The 15,234-nt window shown below is 35.9% G+C and overlaps 1 protein-coding gene across 1 annotated transcript in view; it reads left to right on the top strand.

Moving 5' to 3' along the window:
- Positions 1 to 8,852, top strand: part of TRAT1 (T cell receptor associated transmembrane adaptor 1) — a 34,692-nt gene extending 25,840 nt beyond the window's left edge. The window contains exons 4-6 of the mRNA XM_072812506.1: positions 1,213 to 1,274; positions 3,339 to 3,427; positions 8,197 to 8,852. Coding sequence (XP_072668607.1) covers positions 1,213 to 1,274; positions 3,339 to 3,427; positions 8,197 to 8,454 — 409 coding nt within the window. The 3' untranslated portion in view covers positions 8,455 to 8,852. The remainder of the gene's footprint in view (positions 1 to 1,212; positions 1,275 to 3,338; positions 3,428 to 8,196) is intronic.
- The last annotated feature ends 6,382 nt before the right edge of the window (positions 8,853 to 15,234 follow it).

Below are 15,234 nucleotides of genomic sequence, written 5' to 3'. Positions count from 1 at the left end.
TTTTTTCTTTTCATGCAATTCCCTCCAGTTCTTGATGATATGTAATCTCAAAGTTAAAGCAGTTGCTACTATTTTATGAAATGCCACTCTCGCAGCCTGATATGTTCCTCTGTTCCCGGCCTGTCATTGTGAAAGCTGGTCACCAGGGCCATTGTCGTTGTCTGGTGACAATGATAGGATGTCTAGGCTAATCCTAAAAGGATTTCTCAGATGAAGCTGTAAGGAAATTTAATCAAACATCAAGAGCAAATAGTATTCAGGGCTTTTGGACCAGACTAGCATTACAATCCTAACACTGCTAGTTACTATCTTTGTCTTCGGACAATTTAACTCTTGGAGTTGCAAATTCCTTATATACACAGTAGGGATTTAAAAAAAAACAGGGGGTGGGGGAGGAGGGTGGATCTCAGAGTTGTTCTGAGGGCTGAGTGAGCACTGGCATAAAGAAAAGCTTTCAGAATTGGTACTTATTGTTGACATTACACATAAGGCTAGGGAAAATATGTTAATCTATTTTTCTGACTCTCAGACTTCCCATCTATAAAATGGGAAATAATATTTTTGCAGAATTTCCCCAGGACTTTGGGATAATATATAAAAAATATTTAGCACACCACATGGATGTAATAGATGATCAATCATTTTACTGTATCAGTCAAGCTGAGTCTACAGTATTTCTTTGGCCTCTTATTTTTTTAAGCATCATTCTCAATTAGTATTTACTAAGCAAACTTAGCTTTAGGGGATTATTCAGAGTGATACACAGGGCAAGTAAACTGGCAGTGCAACGTACAGTTAAGAGCACAGATAACCTAGGTTCTAGTCCCAGCTCTGCCACTTACTAGTCTTCTGACCTTCAGATTATATGACTTTTCTGTGCCTTAAATGACTTATCTATAAAATGGGATGCAATGGTGCCTGTCTGGTTGGATTGTTGTTAGAATGGAATAAATGAATATATAAAATGCATCTGACAAACATAAGTGCTGAGTAAGCATTTTCTATTATTATTTCCTGAAAGGTCAAAAATATATACACACACGTGCATATAGGCATTCATGCACATTCATTGCATCCAATCACTCACACATATCTACCTTGGTTGGCGGGGGTTAAACAAGAAGATGCTATCATATATAGAATTTAGCTGAGGAATTAAGAGCTATGTGTAAACTGGGTTCTAACAAGATCAATTGCTTTTCATTATTATAGGGAGGAGGAGTATTATGTTGAAGACACACCAATTTATGGTAACTTAGATGACATGGTCCCAGGTAAGTTTTATTTTTCTAGAAATTGTGTTTATTTATAAATTAATATCCCTCCCTTCCTTTCCACAGCATTTGAGGTGGCTTATTTTTGGTTGCAATCACATTTAAATACCCCAATGGTAACCATAGATTCAATAATGTTTACCATATTATTTAGTATATATTTCTAAAGCTGCATATATCAATTGTGTTACAATATCCTGTTTTTCTATATTCTCTTCATCTTACTATAGTAGAAATGTGAATACAGGAAGACTATTATCTTGAATTTTGACATACACAATTCTATGAAATAAAGCTATTTCTAGGACAGAAAATGGCTCAGGGAAACAGAGCTTTGTGTTCTGTCTATAAAAGCAAATCTACAGTGAATAATCTGGAACAACAAGCATGTTCACTGGTTTCTCTGGTTTTAGCTGCTCATGTTAAGTAGAGAATCTAGGGCTACATTGATGGCAAGTGGGGAAAGAGAAGAGCTAAATCACACTGACTAGGCTATACATTTTTTGTTCTTAGGTAACAAGTACTTTTCAATTCCCAGCATCCCTTATTATTTGAAACATTCCAACCACCCCAAAACAAAATGCCACTAAATTCCATGACCTGATCCCAGAGCTCTGATGAGATAAGCTGTGAGGGTAACTGCTAGCATTTATTTATTTATTATTATTATTTTTTTAACTACTAGCATTTAACCCCATCCTTGCCCTGCAAGCATGTCACTTAATTCATGAATTGGGGGTTAACAGAAATTTCTAGGAATGAACTAATTATCTGAATCTTTGTATATCAAATCCAAACTATCTAAATCTCTGTATATGCAATTCTCCTAAAATGAGGAATGTGAAACCATTAAAGGATTCAAATTTTATTTAATTTTAAAAATGTATTTAAATCTTTGTCTTTCCTTTCTTTGTAAAGTGTCTTCTGATCTGTATACTCTGAGAAATCAAAACTATTTCTTAAGACTAACCAATTAAAAATAACTTGCTCTTCTGATCCACGTTGTAGAATCCTCATATCCACCTGTAATATTTGAGAGTTTAATTCTTACCTACTCTGGTGGTGCAATGTGCACCATATCTGCAATTTCCATATCTAAGGCAGCACAGGTGCCACCCCACAGATTTTGATTTAGTAGTTTTTAGGAATAGGATTTAGGAATTTGCTAGTTGACAAATCTCTAGGTGAATCTAATGCATGTTTCCCATGGATGATGCTTCAAGAAACATCACTCCTCTGTGTTGCTTTTCAGAAAGGTTGAATGATTGATTATAAGATAACTTGCATTGCAGTAAATATGTCTTTTTTCTATGGGATCAAGTTAGTGCAATCCACATTTCTGCCAAGTGGACTGGCCATCCTACAAGTCACTTTCTCTCTTTCTTCTCCCTTTCAAACAGGCATATCTGGGGCGAGGGGAGGTGGAGGGAAGGGAAGGATGATATAATAAGCATGTCCCTATGGGATGAAATGTCTGCTTGTCTTCTGGGTATCAGACATTGCACAAAAACTCTAATTAGGATCAGCATTACAGAGCTCTAGACCCTCAAAACAGCCTGGCTGTGTTATCACTGATTTCTGGGACAAAAAATATAATCTAAACATTCTTTTTCAAAAATAGGACATAAGTGTTTATATACCTCTGAATAAAATTTCTTACTCATGGGAAAAAATGACCAAATTGCAATCATCAGTGCATGCACACTATGCCGTGGCCCCCTGCATCACTTGTAATTATACCCAAATAGAAAAGAACACATGGGATCTCCATAACAGCCAATGGAAGCTTGAGATGAGCCTGTCATATCCTGCAATGGCATAAACTAATATGATCTAGTCTTTATCCCAAGTGATGCTGTGGGTCAAATGACTTCTTCACATTCTGATATGCATAAAATGGTTTGTGCATCCTTTTTTTTTTTTTTTTGCATCTCCACAAAAAATACAAGGTGAAAGATCCTTGGGGGCTTCATATTTACAGCTGTGTTTTGGGGGTCATGTATTTTTATTTGTGCCAGCATTTTTCATTTTTCCATTGTAAATCATGATCTTTTCATCTCAAAGAACCAGTGGATGAAAATTGCTATGAACAAATGAAAGCCCGACCAGAGAGATGTACAAATGAACTGCAAGGAGCCACCCTGCCTACACAGGTGAGTTTTATTGTCTGTATTAGGGGTCAAGCTCAGCCTAGATCACAGCACAGCTGCATGTTTCAAGAATATAAGAGCAGCACATTCTGATTCACATTTGAAGCCTGTGATTTTACAGGCCAAATACTGTCAAGTTCTGGGACCTGAGCTCTAAAGGGAACCTCAAAGGCAAATAAACAGTACAGTTTGCCACACTCAAAAAGTCAAAATTGTGTACCATTACAAAGGCAATAGACTGAAGGAAACAACTGGATTCTATTATTAACCAATTAAGCTTTTTTCTTTCAGGTTGAAAAAAATTATGTAGCTCACAAAAATAAACGTAAAAGGTGACATGTATATAATGCTCATAAGACCTAGATGCTAGGAATTTATGGGGACAGGGGGAGGAGGGGAGAGGGAAGGAGAGAAAGAGAAAGTTGTGCCTTACAGAATGAGAGAGAGTGATAGAAATGGAGGAGAGAGAGAGAGAGAGACAGAGAGAGAATAGGAGAGAGTGGGGTGGGCGAAAGAGAAAATGCTTCAGTTAAAAGATAAATTAGCTGGATATAAAAGAGCATACTTTTATTTTATAAGGCAAATGAGTGTAAATTTTAACACAGCTCTATGGCTGTGGGTTAATGGCAAGAGATTTTCACATGACTCGTGTAGGGTTAAATAGGATATAAATGTAAGTGGAAACATATAAAAACCCAAGAAGAAATAGTTTTTCCTTTTCCTACCAAAATCAGTTCAACATCCTCAGACATAGCACTGACATCATCAGAAGCCGTGCACAATTCTTTGTCTACATGCTCCTGAAATGTTATACATTTCAGTTAAAAGATCTTGTCCCTTCAATTACGTGTTCTCTTGCTACCCCTCAAAATAGTCACAGGGCCAGCCAGCATTTCCTCTGCAGTCGTTTGTGTCAGGACTTGTCGTATTGCTTTACATGTATTATCGTCTTAGAGTTTTATGAAGGAAACAGCATTATTTCTTCCATTTGACAGAGGCCTGAGAAGGATGAAAAACTTGCCCTAATGCACTCAAGTACTAAGTAGAAAGAGAAGCTAAACTTAGTTCTGTCTTACAAAAAATATTTTCCTCCCTAAGATGGGTCACATCTTGAAAAGTTCCATTAAGATAGAATTTTTCTCTTTTCCTTTATATGAGTCCACCAAAAAATCAGAATTCTTGAAGTTTTTAAGAAACCAAGATGTGGTAAGGTTTAAGCAGAATATGAAGTCACTTTCTGATGCACAAATCTGTCACCTGCTGTTCAATTAGTGCTAAAATTTTTTTTAGATAAAAGATATATAAACCTGCATGTTCTCATATGACCTGCTAAATCCATGACAATAAAAAGAAAACTTCTTAGAGAAAGTTAAAATATAACCACACCATCTAAAATGTAGAGATGCACCGCACCTTAATTGTAAAGGAACTTAAAATTGATAATAAAAGTTACTATTTAGTACATATGAATTGTGGTACATCTGGTTTTTACTCAAGTGGAAATTATGCAAAGCTTTAAATGTCTTTAAAAGCCTGTTATTTTATAAATTATGTATTTAAAGACACTTCTAAGGAGATTAGCCTTTATTCTATTATATCCTTCTCACAAATTTAGTTCCACAAATTAAACGTAATTTCTTTATATTTGCTCAATTCCATTTTATTAGAATGATCATTATCATGAAAACCACTACCCGGTTTGCTGCTACAATACTTACTTTGGCCAATTACAAAAGTAGTCTACAATATTATGCAGAAAGCTTTATGGATAAAGTGTCTGTTTCTTGGAAAAAGAAATAAGCTTCTTGCCCTTTAAAAATGGTGTGTACAGTTCAGAAATTATAATTTCAACATCTACCATTAACTAGCAAGACGTCATCAGGAAACCTAATAATAAAATGAGTCCACAAAATTCCTATATTGTAATACACATGAGGGACACCAGTGTGAGCTTGCTCCCCTCGATGTCACAGCTCCCACTGATCTTGCCTTTTCCTCCTATGTCCGAAGTATCCGCTCTCCTTTCCAAAGCCAATACCCTACTTATGCTTTTCATCATTTCTTCTATTTCTTTCAAGGTCTTGTACCTTCAATTATTTCCTTTGTCTCAATTTTCCATTTTTTCTTTAAAGAACCATCACTATCTACCTAACAATATGCACAAATCACCCGGATATATAAAAATAAAAACAAACAAAACAACAAAATTCGCCTTCTACCTGTATTTCTCCCTAATTCCTAAAGCGATTCTTACTTTCCTCTACTGTTTCCATAGATACACATTCTTTTACTACTGGCAATATTTTTTCCACCCCATACATTCAAAGGAAACCACGCTCTGGAGGTCACAAGGGACTCTTTATGTACAATCTGTGATACTTTCTCAGAATTTACATTCTTTGAATTCTGAAGCACTTGATAAAGTCGACCAACTGTTGACCAAACATATGTTATCTGAATTGCTTATAGTTATAATTAGAGAAACCAGATTCAAACCACGTTAGCAAAAAAGGGAAATTATTGCCTCCTATAACTGGGAGATGGAAGGGTGTATTTTGTTTTTGAGATGACTGAATATGAGGGCTCTCTCCATTTCTCCTCCCTGCTTCTCCTGCTTAATGAATTCCTTCTCTTCTATTACCAACAGACCCTTCTGTGGAGGCTGGGCAAGCCATGAATGGACCCAGATTTTCTTCCTCCCAGTGCCAAGGAAAAACACATTTTCCTACATCTGTACATCAATTCCAAAGATGCCACATAATTGGCTCTGCTTAAGTCACATGTCCATTCTTTTTTTTAAAAGAGATTTTATTTATTTATTCATGAGAGACACAGAGAGAGAGGCAGAGACATAGGCAGAGGGAGAGGCAGGCTCCCTGCAGGGAGCCAAAGAGGGACTCGATCCCAGGACCCTGGGATCATACCCTGAGCCAAAGGCAGATGCTCAACCACTGTGCCACCCAGGCATCCTTCACATGTCCATTCCTGGACCAACTTGTTTTGCCAAGGAAATGGGTGGTATGGTTGGTTCTAGCCTGAGTCACATGTTTAGTTCTGTGCTAGGCTTGGGGTACAGGACTGTAATTGGCAGCCTCTCCAGGACTCAGAGCAGAAGGATTTCCCAAAATAAAAAGGAGAATTTATCAAAGAAAAAAGGGAACAAAGTGCTGGACAGACAAAAAAGATATCCATCCCTTTGTATCACTGAGTGCCTTCTAGTTATTTTTGAATCTCCTTCTCTGTGTGTCTGGGCAAAGGCAAAGCAGGCAGAAGTAGATGGTGTGTGGGGGAAGCAGTGAATTGTCCCGCTTGCCTCGAATACACTTTAGGGGGCCGGGGAAGTGGGAGTAGCAGGATCAAAATAAAAAAGGTGACCTTAGATGTCAGAATATGAAACTCAGATTTTATAGGCTAAATTTTTGCAGACAGGATGGTAAAACTATCCAAGTTGTGGCTTAGGAAGATACTCTGAAGACCACAGCCAGGCTAATTGGCAAAGGGAAGAGAGTGGAACAAGGATACCGGTGAGGCAGCTATTGCAATTTCCCCAAAATGATTATTTTAGGGAAAATAAAGACAAGACACCAGAGAGGTTGTAAATAGGACCATCTCTTCCACCTGGTAGCAAATATTAAGACAGGTAACTCTTAGCATGCAAACGAGGGCAACAGGGAGATGCTTACTGATGCATTAGAAGTTCTGTTAACCTCATTGTTGCTTCTCTAGTCCATGCCCCCCACAAATTGATATAATTGGGGCCTGCTCTTAAGGGTGAATCCTTTGGTTTATTCAATGGCTGTCGTAAAGTTTTAGCCTACAACTTCTAATAACTATAATCCCCCAATTTATCTTTGGGCAATGATTATAGCTTCCACCTATATTATCTCTACTTATTCCTAACATTGGAAGATAGGTACCCTCAACTGATAAGTGAGAAGATTGAGGCTCAAAGTCATTTTTCAAAATCGCCCAAGGTCCCACGATAAGTACGTTACAGAGCCAGGATTCAAGGCGAGGCTTTCCCACACCAAATTCAAAGTGTTGCCTTCAAGCCTACTGGTTCCCCAGGCTTCCTTCGTCTCCTGTCCTTATTCTAGTATTGACTCGGCTCTAGGCCAAGGCCCAGCACACCCTCCCTCCTGGGTGCAAACGAAGATCTACAGGCCAACCCGTAATGAGCTCAGAGGGAACCTGCAGACAGGCAGGCGAGAAGGAAATCATGGGAGGGAGATGGAAAATAGAATTCTTGCCAGATGCTGGTCACATAAATGGTTACTGTCATCTGAATCTTTATAGTTGATACTCCCGAATCTCAAAAATGTAGAAAAATTGGGGACTTTTGTGTGTACCATCAAATGACCAGTTATTAAATGTATATAAGGTAGATTTTGATATTCATTGCCTTCTTTCCTATCGTGCTTGTGCCCAGCTTAACAAATCGGAATATTGTCACTTGCTAAAAGCAGCACAAGAGCTACATCAGGTGAAGGCAGGGGGAGAGGCCCGTGAAAGTCCACCCAAAATGTTCGTGTATATTTTGTGTACAAGAAAGAAATCAAAATACGCAAAAATTTCATTGAAGTGTTTTTCTACTCAAAAGTCTTGAGTTAGCTGTTGTTTTGTGCTGTCATCCGACTGGACAAATTTGGCAAAACAAGGTAGCCAAAGCGCAGAAAACAAGCTGCTTGTTTTTCACAGACTTAGAAATTCCCAGAAGTCATCAAAGTTAAGGAATGAGAACAATAAAAAATTAACATGCCTTTCTTTTTTAGGCATCCGAGGAAGCACAGGTATTTTATGCCTCACTGGATCACAACTGTGAGGGGAAGCACAGGAAGACCAAGAAACAGAATAATTATGTGTTAGACAAGGATGAAGATGAGCAGTTACATGCAGAGGATGTCAGCCTCTCTAAGACCACTTTGGTAAACAGTTTCCCACTTGAGAACCAGGAAATAGAGGAAAATGTTCATGATGATCCCATCAGACTGTTTGGATTGATTCGTGCAAAGAAAGAATCTATAAACTAGCTGGACTGTGACCTAGCTCAATAACCTGGCTCTTATTGGAGATGTTAAAGAAAACAAAATCCGTATACGGCACAACATGGTATGGGAGGGCGATGATCTAAATCGTTCGTTAGGGGGATGGTGGCTTATCTCTCATCCAGAGCTTAGGTTCTTGCACACCAAATGTAATGGCATGAAAATTAGTTGTTTAGATTTGCTTAACACATGCCTAGTAGTAAAATGTAAAATGAAACATTTCAAGGTCGCAAATTGAGCCTAATTACAAAGTCACAAATTCACCAACAATACTTAATACTCAGATAAAACAAAAAAATGTTTTAAGCATAAGCATCTTCTAGAACATGTTGAAAGAAAAATAAAATCCACTCTTAAAAAAACATCTTTCATTTTTCATTGATATGAAACACCCCTTAATTGAAAGAAATTTCTAATCAAAAGACATGAGACATTAAATATATCCCTACAAGAAATGGAATTAAGAAGTATTGTTTCCAAATGGAAGTATCCTTATTACTTTAAAAAATTATAATAAAGTTAATATGTGTTCCTTATAACAATAAAAATAAAAAAGGATTTGGATATTCCACTCGCCAGAGATAATCACTATGACCAATTTTCCATATGTACACACATGGGTTGTCTCTTTCTTTCTTTTTTTACCAAAAAAAATAAATTTATACATATTATTCAAATTTTTTTCACTTAATATACTGGGGACTTATTTTCCTTGTTTCTTTAACTAAGTATAGTTACATACTATAATTTTAATGACTGCATAGCATCTCACTGATGACTACATAGAATTTATTCAAATAATTTGAAAGTACATTTAGCTTACTTCCAAGTTCTGTTTTTCACTTTTACAAATAATATTGCAATGAGAATGCATTTCCACACATTTGAGTACTTACAGGACTTATTGAGGCTAGATGCCTAGGAAAGGAATTGCTGCTTTAAAACATGTGCATAGTGAATCTCCATAGGATATACTTCTAAAAGGTCATGAGTAGGTCAGAGTATGTGTCCAATTTCAATTCCTAAACTGCCCTCCAAGAAGCTATTTAAAAACAAACCTTTCTGTTATCTTCCTCCATTTGAAAGAGGAGTTTGGTTGAGTCTCAAGTCATCACTAACCAAAGAAAATGTACATGGGAGCTGTAGTCCTGCCCTCTAATCAGGACTGAGTGGATTTTACTCATTCTTTCTTTAGTTCCTTGTTGAGCTCCTAGCACAGTGTAGGCACTAACTTAGACACTGGTTTACGAGGAAAACAGAGGTAAAACAAGGTAGACACTGCCCCCATGGAGCTAGAAATGTGTAGAAAAGATGAGTCTCAGTTTAATAAAGTATAAGTACTAGGGAAAAAATAAAATAAAGAAAATGGAAGAATCAGAAACAATAATGGGGAGAAGGGCATCTCTGAGGAGAACATTTTAATTCTCAGAATTGAACAATGAGGAGCCATCCACCTGAAGAGAGAAGAAGGAAGAACTCTATCCACATTTAGAAGTACCAACTTCTGTCAATAATTGTTTTTCCATTATGAAAAAAAAAATTAAATGCCAATGCTAAAGTAAAATATTTGAAGTCTACAATGCCATAAAAAATTCCAAAAAATATTAATATCTAAGGGCAGGAAAAAAGAACCAGGTCCCTGGTTTTAGAAAAGAGCCATAAAAACATAGAAATAATAATTATATATTGACTTGAAATTTTCAAAATCTCACTATTATGTGCATTTGTGTTACATTTCTATACATACTGTGGTTCAGTAAAAATAAAGTTTATATTTTTTGCAGTTACTTCTTCCTGTAACTAATCTACATCATTCACTTACTCCTAAAGATATTTGAATTTTTTGCCTCTGGTTTATATCATTTGAATTCTACTCAAATATACTTGATGACTGATAATTTGGAAGGTTTTTAACTACAAATGTAAATTTCCTAATAGAGAAAAGACAATTCAAGTTATCTATTTCCTGTTGAGTGAATGACGTAGTTTGCATCTTTTGAGGACCGTATCCCTCTCGTCTGAGCAGTTAAATTTCTTGGCATAAAGTTGTTTGAAATATCCCCATATTGTCCTTTTAATATCTGTAGAGTCTAATGATTTAACCTGTCTTTGATACTGGGAATTTGTCCCCCCCACTTTGTCTAGATAGAGATTTATCAATTTTATTGATTTTCTCAAATAACCAGTTACCATTCACATAATTTTTCAATTGTTTTTATATTTTTGTTTCATTATTTTGCCCTCTGATCTATATTATTTTTTCTGATCATGTGTTTTCATCTGTGTGTTTTCTTTTTTTGGCTTCACAAAGTGAAAGCAGGTCAGTAATGAGACCTTTCTTCTTGTCTAAACTAGGTATTTGGTCTTATAAATCTCCCACAAATTTTGATATATTGTTTTTATTTATTTCAAATATTTCTACTTTCCGTTTGATTTCTTCTTTGGCCCATGGGTTATGTAGAAGTGTGTTACTTAGTATCCAAGTATTTTAAGAATTTCCGGATCTCTTTTCGTTATTGATGTCTAATTTAACTCCATTGTAGTAAAAAAACATGACTTGAATCCTTTTAAATTTATTGAGCCTTCCTTTAATGCCCAGAATATAGTCTATCTCAGTGAATGATTATATGCATTTGAAACAAATGCATAGTCTATTTTTGTTGGATAGAATATTCTTTAAATGCCATTAGTTAATTTGGTTGATAGAGTTACTCAAGTCTTTTATATCCTCTCTATTTAAAATGCATTTTTATAGGCAGCATAGAGTTTGTTTTGCTTTTCTAATCCAATCTGAAAATCTCTGCCATTTAATTAGGGTGTTTGGACCATTCTTATTTAATGCAGTTATTGATATGATTGGGTTTAAACCAATACTTTTGGTCTCTGTTTTCTATTTTTCTCATCTCGGCTTCACTCATTTTTCCCTTTTTATGACTCCTATATTGCAGTTGATATCTGAACATTACAAGGGTTAGGGACATAACTCCCTGCTCCCACAGTCAAAAACCCACATATAACTTTTGACTTAACCACTAATAGCCTCCTGTTGACTGAAAGCCTTACCAATAAACATAAACAGTCAATTAGCACATATTTTGTATATTTATGTATTATATACTATATTCTTACAGTAGAGTAAGCTAGAGAAAATATTGAGAAAATCACAAAATACATTTACAGTACTGTATACTGTACTAAATTTATAAAAAAATCTGCATGTAAGCGAACCCATGCAGTTCAAATCCATGCTGTTTAAGGGCCAACTGTACATTGGTAATTTTTTATGACTCTGTTTTATCTTCATTGTTGGAATATTAGTTAGAAGTCTGTTGTGCCATTTTAGTGATTGCTCAGAGTTTATAATAAACATCTTTAACTTATCACAGCCTATATTCAAATGATATGCTACTACCTTGGTATAGTATAAGAACCTTAAAACAGTATACTTCTACTTCTGCCCTTCTGGCTTTTGTGCTCTGGGTTTAATTTATTTTATACATTGTTACTATTTTTCCCTTAATAAGGAATTATCCTTGTTATTTCTATTAATAAGGCCAATCCTCTTTTCAAAAGATTTAAATAATAATAAATAGCTTCATGTCTATCTCTATAGTTAACATTTTCAGAGCTCTTCAATCCTTTGTGATCACAGGCTTCTATCTACTATCATTATTCTTTAGCTTAAAGGACTTTCTTAAACATTTTTCTAAAACAGGTCTGCTGGTGATGAATTCCTTCAGCTTTTATGTATCTGAAAAACTCTACTTGCCTTCATTTTTGAAAGCTTTTCTCTGGGTAAAATAATTGTGGTTGAGTTGACTATATATTTCAGTAATTCAAAGATACTGCTTTACTGCTTTCTCAATTACATTTTTCTGAAGAAAAAAATCTAGTGTCATATTTGTCTTTGTCCCTCTGTTATTTCTTGTTTTCTTTGATTGTTTTAAGATTTTCCTTCTCACTGTTTTAAATAACATGCCTTGGAGTAGTTTTTTGTTTGTTTTTATGTGTCTTGTATTAGGACATTCTTGAGCATCTTGAATCTGTATATTTATAGTTTTCATCAAATGCAGAGAAATAAATGACCAATATTTCCCTAAATATTTTTCCTTCCCCCCTCATCATCAAGTTCTTCAATCACTTGCAAATTCTCCCACATTTCACTAATACATTTACTTCAGTCTTTTTTCTGTGCTCCATTTTGGATAGTTTCTTTTGCTATGTCTTCAAAGCTACTGACCTTTGCTTCTAAAATGTTTATCTATCAGTAATCCAAGATAGATATTTTTAAATCTCAATTTAATTTTTATCTCTACAAATTCAGCTTGAGTAATCTTTTTTTCATTTTCCACATCTCTATCAAACATGTCTAACCTTCCTTCTCACTTTTTGAACATATTGAATGTAGCTTTAACAACTACTATAATGTTTTTATCTACTCATTCTATCATCTCTGTCTTCTGCGTTTCAACTGACTAGTTTATCTCATTATGGGCTATATTTTCCAACTTTTTAAAATTCCTAGTAATTTTTAAATTTTTTAAGATTTTATTTATTTATTCATAGAGATGCAGAGAGAGAGAGGCAGAGACACAGGCAGAGGGGGAAGCAGGCTCCATGCAGGGAGCCGGACATGGGACTCAATCCCAGGACTCCAGGATCACGCCCTGGGCTGCAGGCGGCGCTAAACCGCTGCGCCACCGGGGCTGCCCCCTAGTAATTTTTAATTGGGCAGAAGACATTGTGAAAATTACTCTGTTTGGAGATGGATATTTTGTAATCCTATTAATACTCTTGAGCCTTGTTCTGGAAAATAGGTTACTTGGACACAATTTGGCCCTTTAGAGTCTTGCTTATATTTCTTTTTTAAAGATTTTATTTATTTATTTATTTATTTATTTATTTATTTATTTATTTATGAGACAGAGAGAGTGCATGTGACTGGGGGAGGGGCAAAGGGAGAGAGAGAATCTCAGCAGACCCTGCTCAATTACAAGGTGTTCTGCTCTGGTTGTGGAAAACAGGTCCTCTGTCCAGTCTTGTGTGAGGCATGGGCACTGCTTTCTCTAATCTTTTTTAGGTGGGTCTTTACCTTCAAGCTTTTGGTAGCTTTCTTACATGCACGTACTGATCAGTATTCAGCTAAATTACTCACGGGGACTCTACATATCTCAGAGTTCATGTACGGTTCTCTCTCCTCCAGTACTCCACCTTCCTGGCTTTTTTTTTTTTACATGAAGCTTCATCTTCTTGGCTCTGGTGATCAGTGGACAATACCCACAATGCCTCTACTTGCTCTAAGGCCTGAAAACTTTCTCTAGACAACAAGATACGGCAACAGTAGAGTTCACCTTATTTCTCATCCTTCAGAGATGATTGTCCTCCATTGCCTGATAGCCAATGCCTTGAATGCCAATGTCTTATATACTTTGTCTGGGTTGTAATTGTTTAAGGTCGGAGGGTATATGTATCCAAGTGAGAGGGTAAATCTAAAATGTAATTTCATCTTGACCAGAAGCAAAACTCCAAGTCTCTCATACCACTTTGTAATTCTACAATATATTTTTCGTGTAATTTAGTGTAATTCTGTAACCTAACTTGTAGTCTTTTAAATGTTAATTAGTAAGCTATGAATTACTGATCATTATGCAATTATTAAGGGTATCTGTATACTTTACCTGTGGCAGTTCTCAGGGCTTATGTCCCAGAGGAGTCTCATTATAAGCATTCACATTTCAACTAAGAAAAAATTGCACAGACAAGAATACAGAGAAAATTTGCAACTAGAAAACAGATGAATTCTCGATATTTTCACTGAGAATGTTAAAGCTCCAAAATGTTCACTCGAATTGCAAGAATAATAGCAATAACTCATTTCCCTTTGGTATTATAGGGCTTATTTCTGGCAAAGTAAAACTAGGGTGATTAGTTTTGAAATATGCTCTAAATCTCTCTCTGAGGTTTTTTTTGTCACTTGATTAACAGAACAGACAATTTATATTAAGACACTAAAAACAGGAAACACCAAAATTTAGAGAAGGAAGCAAGAAAGAATACAAACCCAGTAGAAGTGCTCTCTTAATCCTGCTTGTCATTCCTTTAACCTGTTCTGTGGGAAAACACCCTACCCACAATCTTCTACAATCTAAGAAGTCATGGCTGCCTGGATCAGAGGTGAATACTCGAATCAAGATAGTTAACTCATCTTCAGAAGCAATCTATACATAGATGATTGAACAGTGGTCACTGAAGCGAGAGCCATAAGGACGCCATGAGATAGAAAGGGGGCTTTGGGAAGCGAGGCATGATTACAAAGGACAGAAACTAAGAGTAAATGCAGGATGATAGTCGCTACAGAGTGGCATTCAAGACTCCATAACTAATCAGACTAATCAATTTACTACCATAACAACAACAACAACTAATATTAAAAACTTGCTAAGTGTAAGACACTGAGCTAAGTGTTTACTTGTATACTTAATTTAGTCACATAAAACCCTAAAAGATGGATGCTATTAAATACTAACGTTACAGATGAGAAAACCAAGACTGATGAAGATTACTTCCCTAATAGTGCACAAATAAATTGTAGATTCAAGATTTGAACACACAGTCTAAGTCCAGAGCTGGCTCTGTACAGAAGTGATCATTTCAGTTGGCCCTAAGACCTTCGAGCTCTATTTTTGGATTGTCGTATTCTCCACCTATTTGGTCATAATTAATCTCTCTCTACTTTAAATAGACTGGGTTTCTACTATTTAAACA

Source organism: Canis lupus, chromosome 35, assembly GCF_048164855.1.
Source record: "Canis lupus baileyi chromosome 35, mCanLup2.hap1, whole genome shotgun sequence".
NCBI classification, from domain to species: Eukaryota; Metazoa; Chordata; class Mammalia; order Carnivora; family Canidae; genus Canis; species Canis lupus.
This window is presented reverse-complemented; position numbering and strand designations above follow the sequence as displayed.